The 17304-nt window shown below is 44.8% G+C and overlaps 1 protein-coding gene across 3 annotated transcripts in view; it reads left to right on the top strand.

Annotated features, from left to right (window-relative positions):
• GET1 (guided entry of tail-anchored proteins factor 1) overlaps positions 1-16311 on the top strand; it is a 29329-nt gene extending 13018 nt beyond the window's left edge. The window contains exons 1-5 of one of the 3 annotated variants that reach the window (XM_066259351.1): positions 2224-2411; positions 9357-9522; positions 11326-11393; positions 13700-13814; positions 15630-16309. In XM_066259351.1, the coding sequence (XP_066115448.1) occupies positions 2310-2411; positions 9357-9522; positions 11326-11393; positions 13700-13814; positions 15630-15730 (552 nt within the window). In that variant the 5' untranslated portion in view covers positions 2224-2309 and the 3' untranslated portion in view covers positions 15731-16309. Of the gene's footprint in view, positions 1-2223; positions 2412-9356; positions 9523-11325; positions 11394-13699; positions 13815-14401; positions 15299-15629 lie in introns of those variants that run through there. The other 2 variants (XM_066259352.1, XM_066259353.1) reach the window with 2 other exon arrangements.
• The last annotated feature ends 993 nt before the right edge of the window (positions 16312-17304 follow it).

The following is a 17304-nucleotide window of genomic DNA, read 5'->3' as shown; positions in this document are numbered from 1 at the left end:
CAGCGGTTCTCAACCTGTGGGTCGCGACCCCGGGCGGGGGTTGAATGACCAAAACACAGGGGTCGCGACCCACAGATTGAGAACTGCTGCCATAGAGCCATCCTCAGCACCTGGTCCAACTTTGCTCCAATGGAGCCTTGGCTGCGGGAGAAGAGAGAGACAAAGAGGAAGGGGGGGTGTGGAGAAGCAGATGGGCGCTTCTCCTGTGTGCCCTGTCCGGGAATTGAACCTGGGACTCCTGCACACCAGGCTGGTGCAATAAGATTAATTTTAACCTACTGAGTTTTGCATATTCATAAAGCTTAGCATAACAGAGACTAAAATAAAAACATTTTAAAAGTTATTTGGTTCTATCAATTTTTAAAAAATTGAGGTGAAATTTACATGCAATTAATCATTTAAGGGTACAGTGCAGTGGCATTTAATATATTCACAATGTTGTTAGACAACTACCTAGCAATATTAACAGTGATGCCTTTAAATATAATTTAACATTTTTGTATATTTTTAACAAGTTATGAAAAACAGAAAGATTGCTCAAATTACAATATTTTTTTTTGATTAGTTCCTCACACATGCGCATGTACAATGCATATATGTGTGTTTACACAAAAGAAATGCTTGAATATTCAGCTGTGCTAGAATGCAATTTTCCAAGAGAGCCTCATACTTCTTTCATCATTAGCTATCCTGGATCCTAAAACAGGCTGCAACATATGGAACTAGTTTAGCATCCTGATAGCTAAGAAGCAATACAATGGCTATAAAATTTGTGCATTTGAGGTAACCACCTGAGCTTATTTTGTGCCAGTCAATGAAACTGACACTGCAGTTTCACTCTGGAAAGATGGTCAGCTTGCTCTTTGACTCAATACTATATGTGCTCATCATTATCATCATCATCATCATCATGATTTTTACTTAATAAAACCAAGTGGGCAAAACAAAGAATAGGTAAATTCAGTTTGCACTAAACTTTCCCTTTGTCCCCTCTGCTTTCACTGTTTTGGGAATAGTTGAGGCCACCCCATCTCACCTTATATTTCAGTGCTGTCTCTGGGTGTGCCTGTCTTGAGAGGAATCCACTTTGTGTTGGCCACAAAGTTGGCAGAACTTTTACTTACTACACATAAATGTGAATTGGGGTATTTTTGCTGTAATTTTACATCTTCAGCTAAATGTAGATTAACTATTTCATTACAGACTGATTGTAAACAGTGCTTTTAAACTAATACTTAGTTTTCAGGTATGCCGTTTTGGAAATTGTTTAGAATACAGTGTTTAGTTTTGAAATGTATAGCTACTTACAAAACATTTTTTTTACAGATACCTATTATCATCACGGTAATTTTCTATTTCTATAAAGGTTTATTTTTAAAAAGAGACTAGGATATTTATTTGTTTTATTGATGAGGGAAAGAGACAGGTACATTGATCTATTCCTCTGTATGCCCAGACCAGGAATGGAAAGGGCAACACCTGTGCTTCAGAACAATGCTCTAACCAACGAAGCTACCTGACCAGGGATAGAAAGGTTTATTTTAACATAAATTTAGGAAGGCCCTGGCCGGCTGGCTCAGTGGTAGAGCGTTGGCCTGGCGTGCAGAAGTCCCGGGTTCGATTCCCGGCCAGGGCACACAGAAGCGCCCATTTGCTTCTCCACCCCTCCCCCTCTCCTTCCTCTCTGTCTCTCTCTTCCCCTCCCGCAGCGAGGCTCCATTGGAGCAAAAATGGCCCGGGCGCTGGGGATGGCTCCTTGGTCTCTGCCCCAGGCGCTAGAGTGGCTCTGGTTGCAACAGAGCGACGCCCCGGAGGGGCAGAGCATCACCCCCTGGTGGGCAGAGCGTCGCCCCCTGGTGGGCGTGCCGGGTGGATCCCGGTTGGGCGCATGCGGGAATCTGTCTGTCTCTCCCCTTTTCCAGCTTCAGAAAAATACAAAAAAAATAAAAATAATAAAATAAATTTAGGAATAAAAGTGAATCCATTTAAAGGAAGTACCAATTACATTGTAAAGAAAGAGGTTTGCAGATACACTCAATCTAAAGACAGCAGTAGCGGGAATACTCGAGTTGGTAAGATTGAACTCAAAACAGTAGCGGAGTGGGTGGGAGAAGACTACGGAAGCCTGGAAGGCCAAGGAGGTGGTGTCAGGCAGGACCACATGGAAAAGACCGCCCGGGCTCCCGGCTAGCGTGGCGTAGTGCGCAGGCGCGGCGTGCTTGGCCTCACTGCGCAGGCGCAGGTGGCAGCACCGGCGTGGTCCCCATGGGGGTGCTATAGCGGAGTCCGAACTGCTGGGAGAGTCCGGGATGAGCACCGCGGAGGCCGACCGCTGGGCGTGGCTGCTGGTACTCAGCTTTGTATTTGGGTGCAATGTGCTCAGGATCCTCCTCCCGACCTTCTCCTCCTTGGTAAGTGGCTACTTGGCTTTCCAGGGGTCGGTGGGTCGCCGCCTCGGTCCTTGCCGAGCCTGGTTTAGATATAGGGGTTTCAAACTGGCCTCTTGTGGGCCGCATTCGACCGCAGAAACATCTTTATTGGGCCCTCTGTTTTAAGAAAGAAATAGCAACACTAGGTCACGGTTTCACGTGACAGCAGTGCTCAGGCTGAGAGTTCTTAGTGCCCCCCCCTCCCCCTTTCGTACGCATTTCGGTTATCTCCTGGTCTCTGGAGGCGTCCAGCAGCGCTCGGCTGCTAGGGGGCAGTGCCTAGAGCAGCACGGCGTTCAGAGTTTCCGGGGGTCCTTGGCCTTTCTCGAAGGTAGTTGACAGCTGTGCCAGGTCCCGGAGAGACAGGTATAAGGGTGCGGAACCATCCTTTCTGGTGTATGGGGTGGGGTAGTTGACAGTGTCGACCGATAATCTCAATATTGTTTGATGCTTCCTTTATTCAAGGGAGCGATGGGCGCTGGGGAACACTCTCAGCGGGGCATTTTGGCAAGGCATTGAGTACATTACCTCCTTTCCAGCTGTCACGGTTGAAGAGGTGCATGCCATCCCATCTTCCTTTACCTCCCAGAGGAGTGTGACTCAGAAAGTCATGAAAGTTTGATCCTCGGTTTGTGATGATTCTTTTAGTTCTGTTCCTCTGTCTACTGGAGCTTGAGTAGAGGTTCTGTGGAAAATTTGATGGGAGAAGAGGGTGTATGTGGGAGAAACATAGGGAGCTGTTCCCTGGAGAAGGGCGCCCTCTATTTGCCCACAGCGGGAGTGAGGGAATGTCTGACCCAGACTGAAACCTCAAAGATGGGGTGCATGGGTTGCAGCATTATTCTAGGAAACTCAGTTCCCCTGCTTTTCTCTCCAATATAAATGCTGCTGCTGCTACTGGGAGGTTTTAAGATTAGGCAGGATTTCTACTTCTTTATGTTTTATTCTACCAGTATTCATTGAGTGCTCTAGTTGAGGGCCTTACTACACCTATTGTTCTTGAGGCATAGAACCTTCTCTCTTAGTCCCCGTCTCCCCTTCAGAATCTTTTCTGATGCTGCCTACTTTTTAAGATTATGTCTGAAGTTTTGAGCATTGCATAAAATACCCTTGAAGAGTTGGCCCCTGCCCATCTTTCTTTTTAAAAAAACTGTGGTAAGATATCTACATAAAATATACCATTTTAACCCTTTTTAGGTGTACAGGTCAATGGCATTAAGTACATTCACATTGTTGTGCAGCCATCACTATCTGACTCCAGAAGTTTTTCATCTTCCTAAACTGAAACTGTACCCATTAAACACTAACTTCTCGCCTGACCAGGTGGTGGATAGAGTGTCGGAATGGGGTGCAGAGGACCCAGGTTTGAGACCCCAAGGTCGCCAGCTTGAGCACAGGCTCATCTGGTTTGAGCGAAAGCTCACCAGCTTGGACCCAAGGTTGCTGGCTCGAGCAAGGGGTCACTCAGTCTGCTGAAGCCCCCCGGTCAAGACACATATGAGAAAGCAATCAATGAACAACTAAGGTGTCGCAGTGAAAAACTGATGATTGATGCTTCTCATCTCTCTTCGTTCCTATCTGTCCCTATCTATCCCTCTCTCTGTCTCTGTAAAAATAAATAAATAAATAAATAAACACTAACTCCTCATTCTCTCTCTCTTCCTGACAGCCACAATTCTACTCTTGTGTCTATGAATTTGACTACTATGAGTGCCTCACGAAGTGGAATCATATACTATTTGTCATTTTGTGAGTGGCTTATTTTGTGTAGCATAATATCTTTAGTGTTCATCCTTGTAGCATGTATTAGGATTGTATTCCTTTTTTTTTTTTTTTTTTTTTCAGAGACAGAGAGGGTCAGAGAGAAGGATAGAGAGGGACAGACAGACAGGAACAGATAGAGAGAGACGAGAAGCATCAATTATCAGTTTCTCTTTGCAACACCTTAGTTGTTCATTGATTGCTTTCTCATATGTGCCTTGACCGTGGACCTTCAGTACACCCGAGCAACCCCTTGCTCAAGCCAACGAGCTTGGGTCCAAGCTGGTGAGCTTTGCTCAAACCAGATGAGCCCACCCTCAAGCTAGCGAGCTTGGGGTCTGGAACCTGGGTCCTCCGCATCCCAGTCCGATGCTCTATCCACTGTGCCACCGCCTGGTCAGGCGAATTGTATTCCTTTTTAAGGCTATTAGGCCATTGTATGTATGTACTACATTTTGTTTATCTGTTCATCTCTTGATGAACCTTTGGGTTATTTCCACTTTCTGGCTATTGTGAGTAATACTGCTAGAACATTGGTGTGCAGAAATCTGTGCAAGTCTCTGTTTTCAATTCTTTTGGGTAAATACCCAGAAGTGGAATTGCTGTATCATATGTTAATTCCACATTTGCTTTTTTTTTTTTTTTTTTTTGAGAAAGTGCCGCACTATTTTTAACAGCAGCTGCACCATTTACATTCTCACAGCACTGCACAAGAGTTGCAATTTCTTTTCTTAACTTTTTTTTTTTTTTTAAGTTTTGTTGATTTGAGAGAGAGGTAGGGGGTGGGCAGCAGGAAGCATCAGCTCATTTGTAGTTGCTTCTTATATGTGCCTTGACTGGGCAAGCCCAGGATTTTGAACCGATGACCTCAGCATTCTAGGTTGATGCTTTCTCCATTGGACCACCACAGGTCAGGCAAGAGTTAAAATTTCTCCACACTCTTCAACATGTCATTTCAGGTTGCTACTTTGACAATAGCCACCCTAATAGGTGCAAAGTGGTATATTGTTGTGTTTTGCTTTGCATGTTTCCTAATGATTAGTGATATTGAACATCATTTCATGTGCTTATTGGCCATTTGTATCTCTTCTTTAGAGAAATATCTATTCCAGTCCTTTGCTCGTTTTTAAATTGGGCACCAGGAGCTTTCCCCTGAGTAAGGGCACCCTCTGTAGGCCCACAGCAGGAGTGATGGGCTGTTTGTTTTTTGTTGTTGATTAAGGTGTTCTTTACATATTCTGGATACCAACTCCTTATCACAGATGTTATCTTCCATTTTTGGGTTTCCTGTCCCTCTTTCTTGCAGTATTACCTCCATTCTAATGTCCCCCATCCCCTTTCACCTCATGTGGGAGCAACATGCAACTAATCTCAATAGCTCAGAGGCTGTACTTTATATTCCTCTATGAAATGTTTGTAATTTTTATTAGCTGAGGAGGAAGTTGGAGTGTGTCTTTGGGGTATGCCAGCAGCTATAAATAAGACCTGTCGCCTGACTGGGCGGTGGCGCAGTGGATAGAGCGTCGGACTGGGATGCAGGGGACCCAGGTTCGAGACCCTGAGGTCGCCAGCTTGAGCCCAAGGTCGCTGGCTTCAGCAAGGGGTTACTCGGTCTGCTGAAGGCCCACAGTCAAGGCATGTATGGGAGAGCAATCAATGAACAATTAAGGTGTCGCAGTGCGCAACAAAAAACTAATGATTGATGCCTCTCATCTCTCCGTTCCTCTCTGTCTGTCCCTGTCTATCCCTCTCTCTGACTCTCTCTCTGTCTCTGTAAAAAAAAAAAAAAAAAAAAAAAAAAAAAGACCTGTCATGATCTCAGGCTCCTTCACCAACCCTACCCCAGACACTGTCACAGAGGTTATTGCTGCAGTCTTGATGACGTGGGTGAGCTTGTGCCCCATTAGGGTGGTGGTTCATCATTTAGATGTAAGAGGATTGGGTTTGACTTTGGACTTGTATCAAATACTATGCTGCTGCTTACAGGCTGTATAACCTTTTAAACCTCAAACCAGTTAGCTTTCTTTTTTTCTTTCTTTTTTTTTTTTTTTTTAAACAGGGACAGAGAGAGAGAGTCAGAGAGAGGGATAGATAGGGACAGACAGACAGGAACAGAGAGAAATGAGAAGCATCAATCATCAGTTTTTCATTGCGACATCTTAGTTGTTCATTGATTGCTTTCTCATACATGCTTTGACCGTGGGCCTTCAGCACACCGAGTAACCCCTTGCTCGAGCCAGCAACCTTGGGTCCAAGCTGGTGAGCTTTTTGCTCAAGCCAGATGAGTTTGCACTCAAGCTGGCGACCTCAGGGTCTCAAACCTGGGTCCTTCCGCATCCCAGTCCGACGTTCTATCCGCTGCGCCTGACCAAGCTAACCGCCTGGTCAGGCCAGTTAGCTTTCTTAAACTTCTCTCACCTTAGTTGTAGCACTCTTTGTGGGGAATGTTAATCAGGTTCAAATTATCTTCGCAGAGTATAGCCCCCATTGTTGGTGTTCCAAACAGGGAAGAGGCCCTGGCTGGTTGGCTCAGTGGTAGAGCGTCGGCCTGGCGTGCAGAAGTCCCGGGTTCGATTCCCGGCCAGGGCACACAGGAGAAGCGCCCATCTGCTTCTCCACCCTTCCCCTTCTCCTTCCTCTCTGTCTCTCTCTCTTCCCCTACTGCAGCCAAGGCTCCATTGGAGCAAAGATAGCCCAGGCGCTGGGGATGGCTCCTTGTCCTCTGCCCCAGGCACTAGAGTGGCTCTGGTCGCAACAGAGCGACGCCCAGGAGGGGCAGAGCATCGCCCCCTGGTGGGCAGAGCCTCGCCCTTGGTGGGCGTGCCGGGTGGATCCCGGTCGGGCGCATGTGGGAGTCTGTCTGTCTCTCCCCTTTTCCAGCTTCAGAAAAATACAACCCCCCCTCCCCCGAAAAAAAACCCAAAACAAAACAAGGAAGAGTAACAAAGAAACCCGTTCCTCCTGGTCACTGGGTTTGTGCTGAGGGTCAGTGAAAAACTGTAAGGAAGTACTGGTCCCATGTAGGTAAATGCTGCTCCTTCACGACCATTAGAGGCTGCACCATCACAGGCCCTCATTTGAGGTCCGAAGTGGGAAAGGCTTCCTACAAGAAAAAAAGAGTTTGATTGGGAATGGGCATCACACCCTTGTACTTCAGATTATAACCTTCTTGCAGTTTCTGACGGTTTCTGTCCAGCCAGAAGCAGGGGAGGGTTGCACCATCCCATTATTTGGGCAGCTGGCTGGGCCCCTGGGAATACCAGAGTCAAGAATCTTCTGCCCAGCAAAGCCTTGCAGGGTCCTGGGAGGGGATCTCAGATTAATACTGGGGTGGGGTACGTGCTTGGATAAGGACACTCTAGCCCCTGGTGTTGACTTCGAATTTTCCTGGGAGTTCTTTTTTCTGTTCAAGCTAGTCATAGGACACATGGATGAGAGAGCGATGTTCATTCAGTAGTGATCCAGGACTTTACTTAGCCAAAGGCGGCCAAAGAGTAGGGGAGGGGGAAAGACTTGACTGCGGGAGCACCCGCATTGGGTGGAGCGTAGGAGGCTTACTACGCAGGCGCTCTAGGACTGGTGTGGCAGAGGGCTGGGAGAGTCTTGGCAAATGGCGTGCACTGCGCAGGCGCTCTAGGACTGACACGTATGGAGGGCGGGAAGAGGGTCTCAGCGAGCCGCACGCACTGCGCAGGCGCCGCAAGCCTGACAGGATAAAAACCCGGCTCTTATGGTCTCAATATGTTTACTCTTTTTTTAAATTTTTTATGTATTTCTTACAGAGACAGAGAAAGTCAGAGAGAGGGATAGACAGGGACAGACAGAAGCGGAGAGAGATGAGAAGCATCAATCATTAGTTTTTCATTGCGCGTTACAACACCTTAGTTGTTCATTGATTGCTCTCTCATATATGCCTTGACCCGGGGCCTTCAGCAGACGGAGTAACCCCTTGCTGGAGCCAGTGACCTTGGATTCAAGCTGGTGAGCTTTTTGCTCAAGCCAGATGAGCCCGCACTCAAGCTGGCAATCCCGGGGTCTTGAACCTGGGTCCTCCGCATCCCAGTCCGACGCTCTATCCACTGCGCCACCGCCTGGTCAGGCTCTGTTTACTCTTTTTTTTTCTTTTATTTTTTCTTTTTTATTTTTCCGAAGTTGGAAACGGGGAAGCAGTCAGACAGACTCCCGCATGTGCCCGACTGGGATCCACCCGGCATGCCCATCAGGGGGCGATGCTCTGCCCATCCGGGGCGTTGCTCTGTTGCAACCAGAGCCATTCTAGCGCCTGAGGCAGAGGCCAAGGAGCCATCCTTAGCGCCCGGGCAAACTTGGCTCCAATGGAGCCTTGGCTGTGGGAGAGGAAGAGACAGAGAGGAAGGAGAGGGGGAGGGGTGGAGAAGCAGATAGGCGCTTCTCCTGTGTGCCCTGGCCAGGAATCGAACCTGGGACTCCTACACGCCAGGCCGACACTCTACCACTGAGCTAACCGGCCAGGGCATTATTTACTCTTTTTGATCAATCCTTTATACCTACTCTACCACCACCCCCTTTCCAGGGTGGATGCCCTCCTGCCCCACTTGGGTTCTGATACCATGTTTGGCTGGGTACCACCCTGCCCTGGCTCTAATTCCTATGTCAGGCTGCCCTTTCTTGTGGACCCCCACATCACTATGCTTGGCTCTAATCCTCTGCCTCCTTCCTTGATTGCCAGGGTGTCCCTTTGCAGAAATGTCCTTATCACTGTCTTTGGGCTCTGAGTCCCTGTGCTGGGCCACATCATCACTGGCATCCACGTGGCTCTGCCTACCTAATTTAGGACTGAATTCTTTAGGGAAGGAAGAAAATGCATGGTCTGTGTACCTGAATGACAGTTCTCGGGGTGGAAACAATTTTTATTTTATAATTACAGTTTTACAGTTAGAGTGACAGATGCATATGTTTGTACGGTAAGGAAAAATATAATGTGAATAGCAGTTGAAGTCGGAGGGAATTTTTGTTTCTGCAGTTATAGGGAGCAGGAGCTGGAAAAGGCAGCAGAGGCTGGCTGGCTATCTAGGTAAAGGGCAGCTTGCCCAGGTGAGAGAGGCAGCAGGTTAGATGGTGGAGGAACTGAGAGAGACTGTGTACTCCAAGTGGAAAGGCACTGATCCCAGCTGTCCACTCCACCAGATGTCCAGGGTGCTGCAGAAGGATGCAGAGCAGGAGTCTCAGATGAGAACAGAGATCCAGGACATGAAACAAGAGCTCTCCACTGTCAACATGATGGACGAGTTCGCCAGATACGCCAGGCTGGAAAGAAAGATCAACAAGATGACAGACAAACTCAAAACTCATGGTACTGCTTTCAGTTGTAGTTTGCAAAGCTTCATAAGAGCTGATTCATAGAGAAATCTATATAAAGATTTGTGGAATATACAGTGTGTCCGTAAAGTCATGGTGCACTTTTGACCGGTCACAGGAAAGCAACAAAAGACAATAGAAATGTGAAATCTGCACCAAATAAAAGGAAAACCCTCCCAGTTTCTGTAGGATGATGTGGTAGCATGTGTGCATGAGCAGATGATGACGAAACACCGTGTATACAGCTGAGCAGCCCACGGCCATGCCAGTGGAGATGTGGATGGTACAGAGGAAAGTTCAGTGTGTTCTGTGGCTCGCTAAATTCGAATCCATGACTAAAGTGCAACGTGAATATCGTCATGTTTATAACGAAGCACCACCACATAGGAGTAACATTACTCGGTGGGATAAGCAGTTGAAGGAAACTGGCAGTTTGGTAGAGAAACCCCGTTCTGGTAGGCCATCAATCAGTGACGAGTCTTTAGAGGCTATACGGGATAGCTACCTAAGGAGCCCTAAAAAATCTGTGGGTGAGCCCACATTGAACTGCACTGACTAGGTATGAAACTGGGAGAGTTTTCCTTTTATTTGGTGCAGATTTCACATTTCTGTCGTCTTTTGTTGCTTTCCTGTAACCGGTCAAAAGTGCACCTTGACTTTACGGACACACTGTATGTACTGATTCTTGAATATTGATATAAACTTTTAAGTTGTCTAGAAGAAACCCAATAATAATTATTACTTTCCTTTTATTTGCTGATGACCCTTTGCTTTCTAAACACAGAAACACCCAGGATCCACTTAGAGCAGGGGTCCCCAAACTGCAGCTCCCTGAGGCCATTTATCCGGCCCCCGCTGCACTTCCAGAAGAGGCACCTCTTTTATTGGTGGTCAGTGAAAGGAGCATAGTTCCCATTGAAATACTGGTCAGTTTGTTGATTTAAATTTACTTGTTCTTTATTTTAAATATTGTATTTGTTCCCGTTTTGTTTTTTTGTTTTTGTTTTTCCCATTTTGTTTTTTTACTTTAAGATAAGATATGTGCAGTGTGCATAGGGATTTGTTCATAGTTTTTTTTATAGTCCGGCACTCCAACAGTCTGAGGGAGAGTGAACTGGCCCCCTGTGTAAAAAGTTTGGGGACCCCTGACTTAGAGTTTCTCCAGAGCCAACTTGTTAGATTGTCATTCTCATGTCCAACACTTTTCTGAGAGCAGTCTAGAACAAAAACCTCAAAGCAGGTTCTCAGGGGCTTTTTGTTCCACTCTCTAAAAGTGCCCGCAATGCTATTATTCGAGTGTAGACTCAGGCTAGGGCTCTGGTCTTACTCATTTTTATGTTTGCCACTGTTCCTAACAGTCTGCCGTGATGGAAACGATTTTTTCAGGGCTGCCTATGTGTGGAGAGTGTGCACAGTGAGAGAGCTGTCGTCCTCCCCCCTCCACAGTAAAACACACCCCCAGTAAAAGGTGCAGAGGGACCGCCCAGCCCTGAGGCAAACTAGACTCCTCTATGGATTAGTGTACAGGGTAGACCAGGAAGTTGGGGAAGAGCATTCAGTCCAGTCGGTAAGGGTTGTACAATACAAGGAATCAAAATCAAAGCTTCACATCTCACAATCTGTGTCTGATTCTATATAATAGTATAGTGGGTAACTTAAGACATTTTATTTTATATTTACATATGTAATTTAAAAATATTTTGTGAGAGGAAATAACTTCTCTGTACTTGAATATTTTCTTCCCTTTTTAGACCTGATATACAATCATTTTATCCTGTTTTTTTTTTTTTTTTTTCAGTGAAAGCACGGACAGCTCAGTTGGCCAAGATAAAATGGGTTATAAGTGTTGCTTTCTACATATTGCAAGTGAGTGTCCTACTGTGTCAGTGGGGTCATTAAAGGTGGTAATGGACTTTGCTCCAGAACTGTTCAGCACCTGGAATGCAGGTCTGGGATTCAGGCTTTCCCGCCTGCAGCTGGGTGCCACGTGGTTCTGCCAGAGTGGAACCCTGCACACTCGGTGACCATCTAAGTTAGACTAAGAGAAAGCCTTTCTCTTGATTAGCATTGTTAAATGTTGGGATTTTTTAAGCAAATGAATGTCAAAGTAACTTTTCTGGAGTTCTTTCTATGGCCTTTATTCCAGTGCAGGGTTGGGAGGCTGGGGGTAGGGAATGAAGTGAGAAAAACTTACTTAGAAATTGTGTTTTCTGAGAGGGTCACTTTTTTGGCCATTGCTTCTTACGTGTAACTGACTGTCTACTCTCCAGATAGGGAACCCATCATTCTCATTAAAGGCCAATACCACTGATCCACAGCTTTCTTGTGGGGATTTTTACTTGTTTTACTTCCTGTGGAACTATTAATTGCTTCTGCTTCCGCTGCCGCCTTTCCCTGAGGTTGTGGATCTGCCGTGGCTGCTTTAGATGATCTCTGAGTTTTAATACTGTGAGTGTTCTTTACTGGGGTAAAGGATTCAAGTCAACCCAGAGCCCAGGCTGTTTGGGCGCAGTGAGTACATTGATCGTGAAGCTTCCCGGGGACTGGAATTCAGCCAGTCCTTCTTTTAGGTCTCCTCATTTGAGTGGCATATTCAGGCCACAAGGGGATGGGAGACAACTGAGAAAATGCTGCTAGGGAAAGGAGGGAAGACAAGCATGGCTTCTCTACCTACCATTTAAACCATGGGTCCCCAAACTATGGCCCGCGGGCCACATGCGGCCCCCTGAGGCCATTTATCCGGCCCCCGCCGCACTTCTGGAAGGGGCACCTCTTTCATTGGTGGTGAGAGGAGCACATTGACCATCTCATTAGCCAAAAGCAGGTCCATAGTTCCCATTGAAATACTGGTCAGTTTGTTGATTTAAAATTACTTGTTCTTTATTTTAAATATTGTATTTGTTCCTGGGTTTTTTTTTTTGTTTGTTTTTTTTTTTTTTTTACTTTAAAATAAGATATGTGCAGTATGCATAGGGATTTGTTCATAGTTTTTTTTATAGTCCGGCCCTCCAACGGTCTGAGGGACAGTGAACTGGCCCCCTGTGTAAAAAGTTTGGGGACCCCTGATTTAAACTTTCAGAGGGCCCACTTCTGCACGTGGATGGCAGCACTTGAGTGTGGATCTTAGAGGTGTAAGATCACTTTTGTAAGCAATAAAGTGTATTTAGCACAGTCTGGCTACTTAAAGGAGATAGTCAATGAGAAAAGAACACCTGTGTTATGGGAGATTTTGGTTAATTTATTAGCTAATTTGATAGTGTATACAGTTGACCCTTGGAAAATATGGGTTTGAACTGCACGGGTCCACTTAATATGAATTTTTAAAAAATAAATATATTGGAAAAATTTTTGGAGATTTGTGACAATTTTATAAAATTCACAGAGGAATTATGTAGACTAGAAATGTCAAGAATATTAAGAAAAAGTTAGGTATGTCATGAATGCATAAAATGTATGTATTTTCTCTTCCTCATGGTTTTCTTACTAACATTTCTCTAGTTTATTTTAAGAGCACAGTATATGATACATGTAACATACATGTGTTCATCAACTGTATATTTTGTCAGTAGGGCTTCCAATCAACAGTAGGCTATTAGAAGTTACATTTTTGGGGGGTGAGAAGTTACACTGGGATTTTTGATTGTGTGGTAGGTCAGTGTCCCTAAGCCCTGTGTCATTCAAGGACCAACTGTATGTACTATTGGGGCCTGCAGGGTGCAAGGACTGGATTTGTAGGGCTTGAGGTCATCAAGGTAGAGTTTCCTTAGTTTGTCTTCATGTTTTCTCATCTTTTTTTTTTTGTCACAGACCACAGAGAAAGGGATAGATAGGGACAGACAGACAGGAAGGGAGAGAGATAAGAAGCATCAGTTCTTTCTTGCAGCACCTTAGTCGTTAATTGATTGCTTTCTCATATGCTCCTTGACCAGGGACAGGGGGCGCACAGCAGACCAAGTGACCCTTTGCTTAAGCCAGCGACCTTGGGCTCAAACCAGATGAGCCTGCGCTCAAGCTGGCAACCTTAGTGTTTTGAACCTGGGTCCTCTGCGTCTCAGTCCAACGGTCCATCCACTGAGCCACTGCCTGGTCAGGCATCCTGTTTCCTGATCTTTCAGTGGTGACTGGATGCATTACTAGCAGGCTGTTTCCATTCACCACAAGTGTCTTTGCAGGCCGCCCTGATGGTCTCCCTCATCTGGAAGTATTATTCTGTTCCTGTGGCTGTGGTGCCAAGTAAATGGATAACCCCACTAGACCGCCTGGTAGCCTTTCCCACTAGAGTAGCAGGTAAGAGTTTTCTGGAAAACAGAGTTGAAGACTGGAGAGACTTATGAGGAGTGGTGGGGTAGAAGATTTAAGTCAACCTGACATCATCCTCATCTTCCACTTCGGGAGGGAGCAGTGCTCTGTGTCCCAGCCTCACGCAGCTTACAGTGAGGAAACAGAGACCTGGAGATGTTACTTACTAACTTGTCTAGTGTCATTGAAATGCTAAGTAGCAGAGCTAGAATTCAACTCAGATCTGCTTCTGGTCTCTAAGCCCAATACCTATAGTCCAACACCCGGTTTATTCAAACACCACTTCTTGTTCCCAAAATCTGCTACACTTTTTAGTTCTTATGCATAGTGAGGGCATTTATGGCTCTCTGCCAGTCTTTTATTTTGAACGATAATTTCTTTTGGATCTTAAAAGTAGTACAGTAGTGCCCTAGCTGGATAGCTCGATTGGTTAAGCATCGTCCCGAAGCTCAGCAGTTGCTGGTTTGATTCCCAGTCAGGGCACATATAAAAACAGATAGATGTTCCTGTCTCTTTTGTTCTCTCCATGGACAGAACTCTTGGTGTGCTCTTATGTTTAATTTCTTTATTTTTAGGTGGTGTTGGAATTACCTGTTGGATTTTAGTCTGTAACAAAGTTGTGGCTATTGTGCTTCACCCTTTCAGCTGAAAAAGAAGATGATACGCCCTGATACTTTTAAAATTGGATTTTCACTTAGGTTAAAAACCTGATTTATACTGTTTTATTGTTTTCTGTGTTTTTTTTTAAAAAGAACAAAAGTGCACATGTTAGTTCTTTTGTTGAACCTGCTTCTTCTTGGACTTTATGTGAGTTTCTTATAAGAATTACGATTTGTACACTTGTCACTGAGCCAGAGAGTTCTTTCTGTCATGCCTACGTACTGGCCAGTATAGTAGCAGATTTGTGATAAAGATTATTTGACATTACGGGCATCTACATTACTTGTGATTTGCACTCTCGGCATATTTTAAAGGTCACATTGACAACTGGAAAGTCAAAATTTTCTAATAAGTATCTTAAAGACTTCATACTATTTTTAATCCAGATTAGAAAGCAACTTAATTTCACTACTAGAAAATGAAAATTTGTTTTTTAATGTCATTCAGTACTCCAGTAAAAGAATAACACTAACTGACATTGTGTTTTTTCTTCTGTTTGAAACGTCACTTGTTGAGCAAGCCTTTGTATTGTCTACTTATTTGAAGCTGTTAGATTTTCATTTCTGGGTTTTATAAATGTATTCAGGAAATCATAATGCATTGTGTTATGCTTAGATTGTGTGTTTTGTATTTAAAGCATTTCAAATATAGTGTATTTGAGCTTTTAATATTTATGCTCTGTAAGATGGAACAAAGTTAAAAAACAAAGTAGGAAGCCTGATTAATTTAAATGGATACATTTTTGGCCCATAAAGTATAATTCTGCTATTTTTTAAAACACTTTTTTTTTAATTAAAATCTTTGCAAATGCTTGTGTGACTTCCTTACTTATAGCTACTTGTTTGCAAGTGGCAGAGGGCTTTAACTGTGAACTAAGTAGGCCACAGCACCATAAAGCTAAATTCCATCCCTAGTTTTGAAAAGATCATACTGTGTTTGTACTCTTGTGTTTCCTAATGACCCAATAAGGAGCTCATTATAATTTCTGCTAATTGTAACACGAAGACACAAAGTGCTGTGCTACTTTAGTTTGTCGTCACCAAAGTGAGTTTCAGATTCCCATGATCATTTGGACTTATCCGGCAGCAAGTTGACGTGTCTTTAAGAAAGGATACAGAACAGTGAACAGCGTGTTTCTTGCAGGTGACATCGTGAGGACTCCGACAACAGCTTCCACTGTGTCAGTAACCACACAGCGTGCATTCTGGCCACAAGGGACAAGAAGCCAACCTGAGAGGAGATAGTAGCTGCATGAGGAAGTTGCAGGGTCTAGGATACCTTGGAGGCCTCAGGCTGACACATTTGCAGAGAACTGCAGCCATTTAGGGTAGGTTGTAGAGTCAGCAATTGTCTGTTCATGTGCACATGCCCAGGGACGTCCTTGGAACACTAATCCATACAAAGTCTCCCTCACGAGATCCCTGTTAATCTATTGAGGATTTATTTTTTCAGTTCATCCTGTAATTTTGTCAAATCATTTCTGAGGCTGGAGGAAAAGATGTACAGTCCTCAGGTGTTAACACTTTCCACATACATTAATAGTTAAGATTAAATACGGGAAGTTTAAATGTTTGTTGTATTTCACACATTGATCTTTCAAAAACTTTGTTTTTAATGGACAATAAACTGAATTCAAAAGATAACAGGAGGGGATACAGTGGGAAGTATGTCTGCTGACCCCTTTACTGTTAGGTCACCCAGTTTTCCAAAGTTGTCCACTCTTACCAGATGTTTCTTATGCTTCCAATGATATTTTATATATGAACATTGATATGTATGCTTTTAAAATAAAATTCTTAAATTATAAAAGTAGTACCTAACAAAAATGTTTTTTGTTTGTTTGTTTCTGTAATTCTACTTGGAAAGTACAGAAAAGGAGTGAGGAAGCAAAATCTCCCATGATTCCACAGAACTGAGATTACTGGTATTAACATTTGTATATTTATGGATAGCTCTAAGTTTGTTTTTCTATTAAAAAATACTGGGTATAGGCCCTGGCCGGTTGGCTTAGTGGTAGAGCGTTGGCCTGGCGTGCGGAGGTCCCGGGTTTGATTCCCCGCCAGGGCACACAGGAGAAGCGCCCATCTGCTTCTCCACCCCTCCCCCTCTTTTTCCTGTCTGTCTCTCTCTTCCCCTCCCGCAGTGAGGCTCTATTGGAGCAAAGATGGCCCGGGCGCTGGGGATGGCTCCTCAGCCTCTGCCCCAGGCGCTAGAGTGGCTCTGGTTGTGACGGAGTGACGCCCCGGAGGGGCAGAGCATCGCCCCCTGGTGGGCGTACCGGGTGGATCCCGGTCGGGGGCATGCGGGAGTCTGTCTGTCCCTGTTTCCAGCTTCAAAAAAAAAAAAAAAAATGGTATAGTTTATAACTTTACATGAAAAGAGACACCTATTTTTTTTTTAAGTGAGAGGAGGGAGATGGACCGATTCCCACATGCTTCCCAATGGGGACCAATTGGTGATCCACCTGGCAACCCTGAATCAACTGAGCTATCCTCAGCACCTGAGGCTGATGCCCAGACCAACTGAGACACTAGCTGTGAGAGGGGAAGAAAAAGGGGGAGAGAAGCAGATGGTCGTCTCTCGTGTGCCCTGATCAGGGATTGAACCCAGGACATCTGCACGCCAGGCTGATGCTCTATCCACGGAGCCAACTGTTTGATTTAAAATATCTGAAGCTCTCTTCATGCCAGTTGTGTTTGCTTTGTATTTATAGTAAATCAAGCAGAGAAATCTTTTTGTATACAAATCCACAGTCATTTTAGTATGGGGCTAATATAGTATAACACTTCAGTTGCTGGCACAGGGGAGTGAAATGCTA

Source organism: Saccopteryx bilineata, chromosome 2 (assembly GCF_036850765.1).
Source record: "Saccopteryx bilineata isolate mSacBil1 chromosome 2, mSacBil1_pri_phased_curated, whole genome shotgun sequence".
NCBI lineage: Eukaryota > Metazoa > Chordata > Mammalia > Chiroptera > Emballonuridae > Saccopteryx > Saccopteryx bilineata.
The sequence above is the reverse complement of the archived record's forward strand: the minus strand, read 5'-3'. Positions and strand labels throughout refer to the sequence as shown.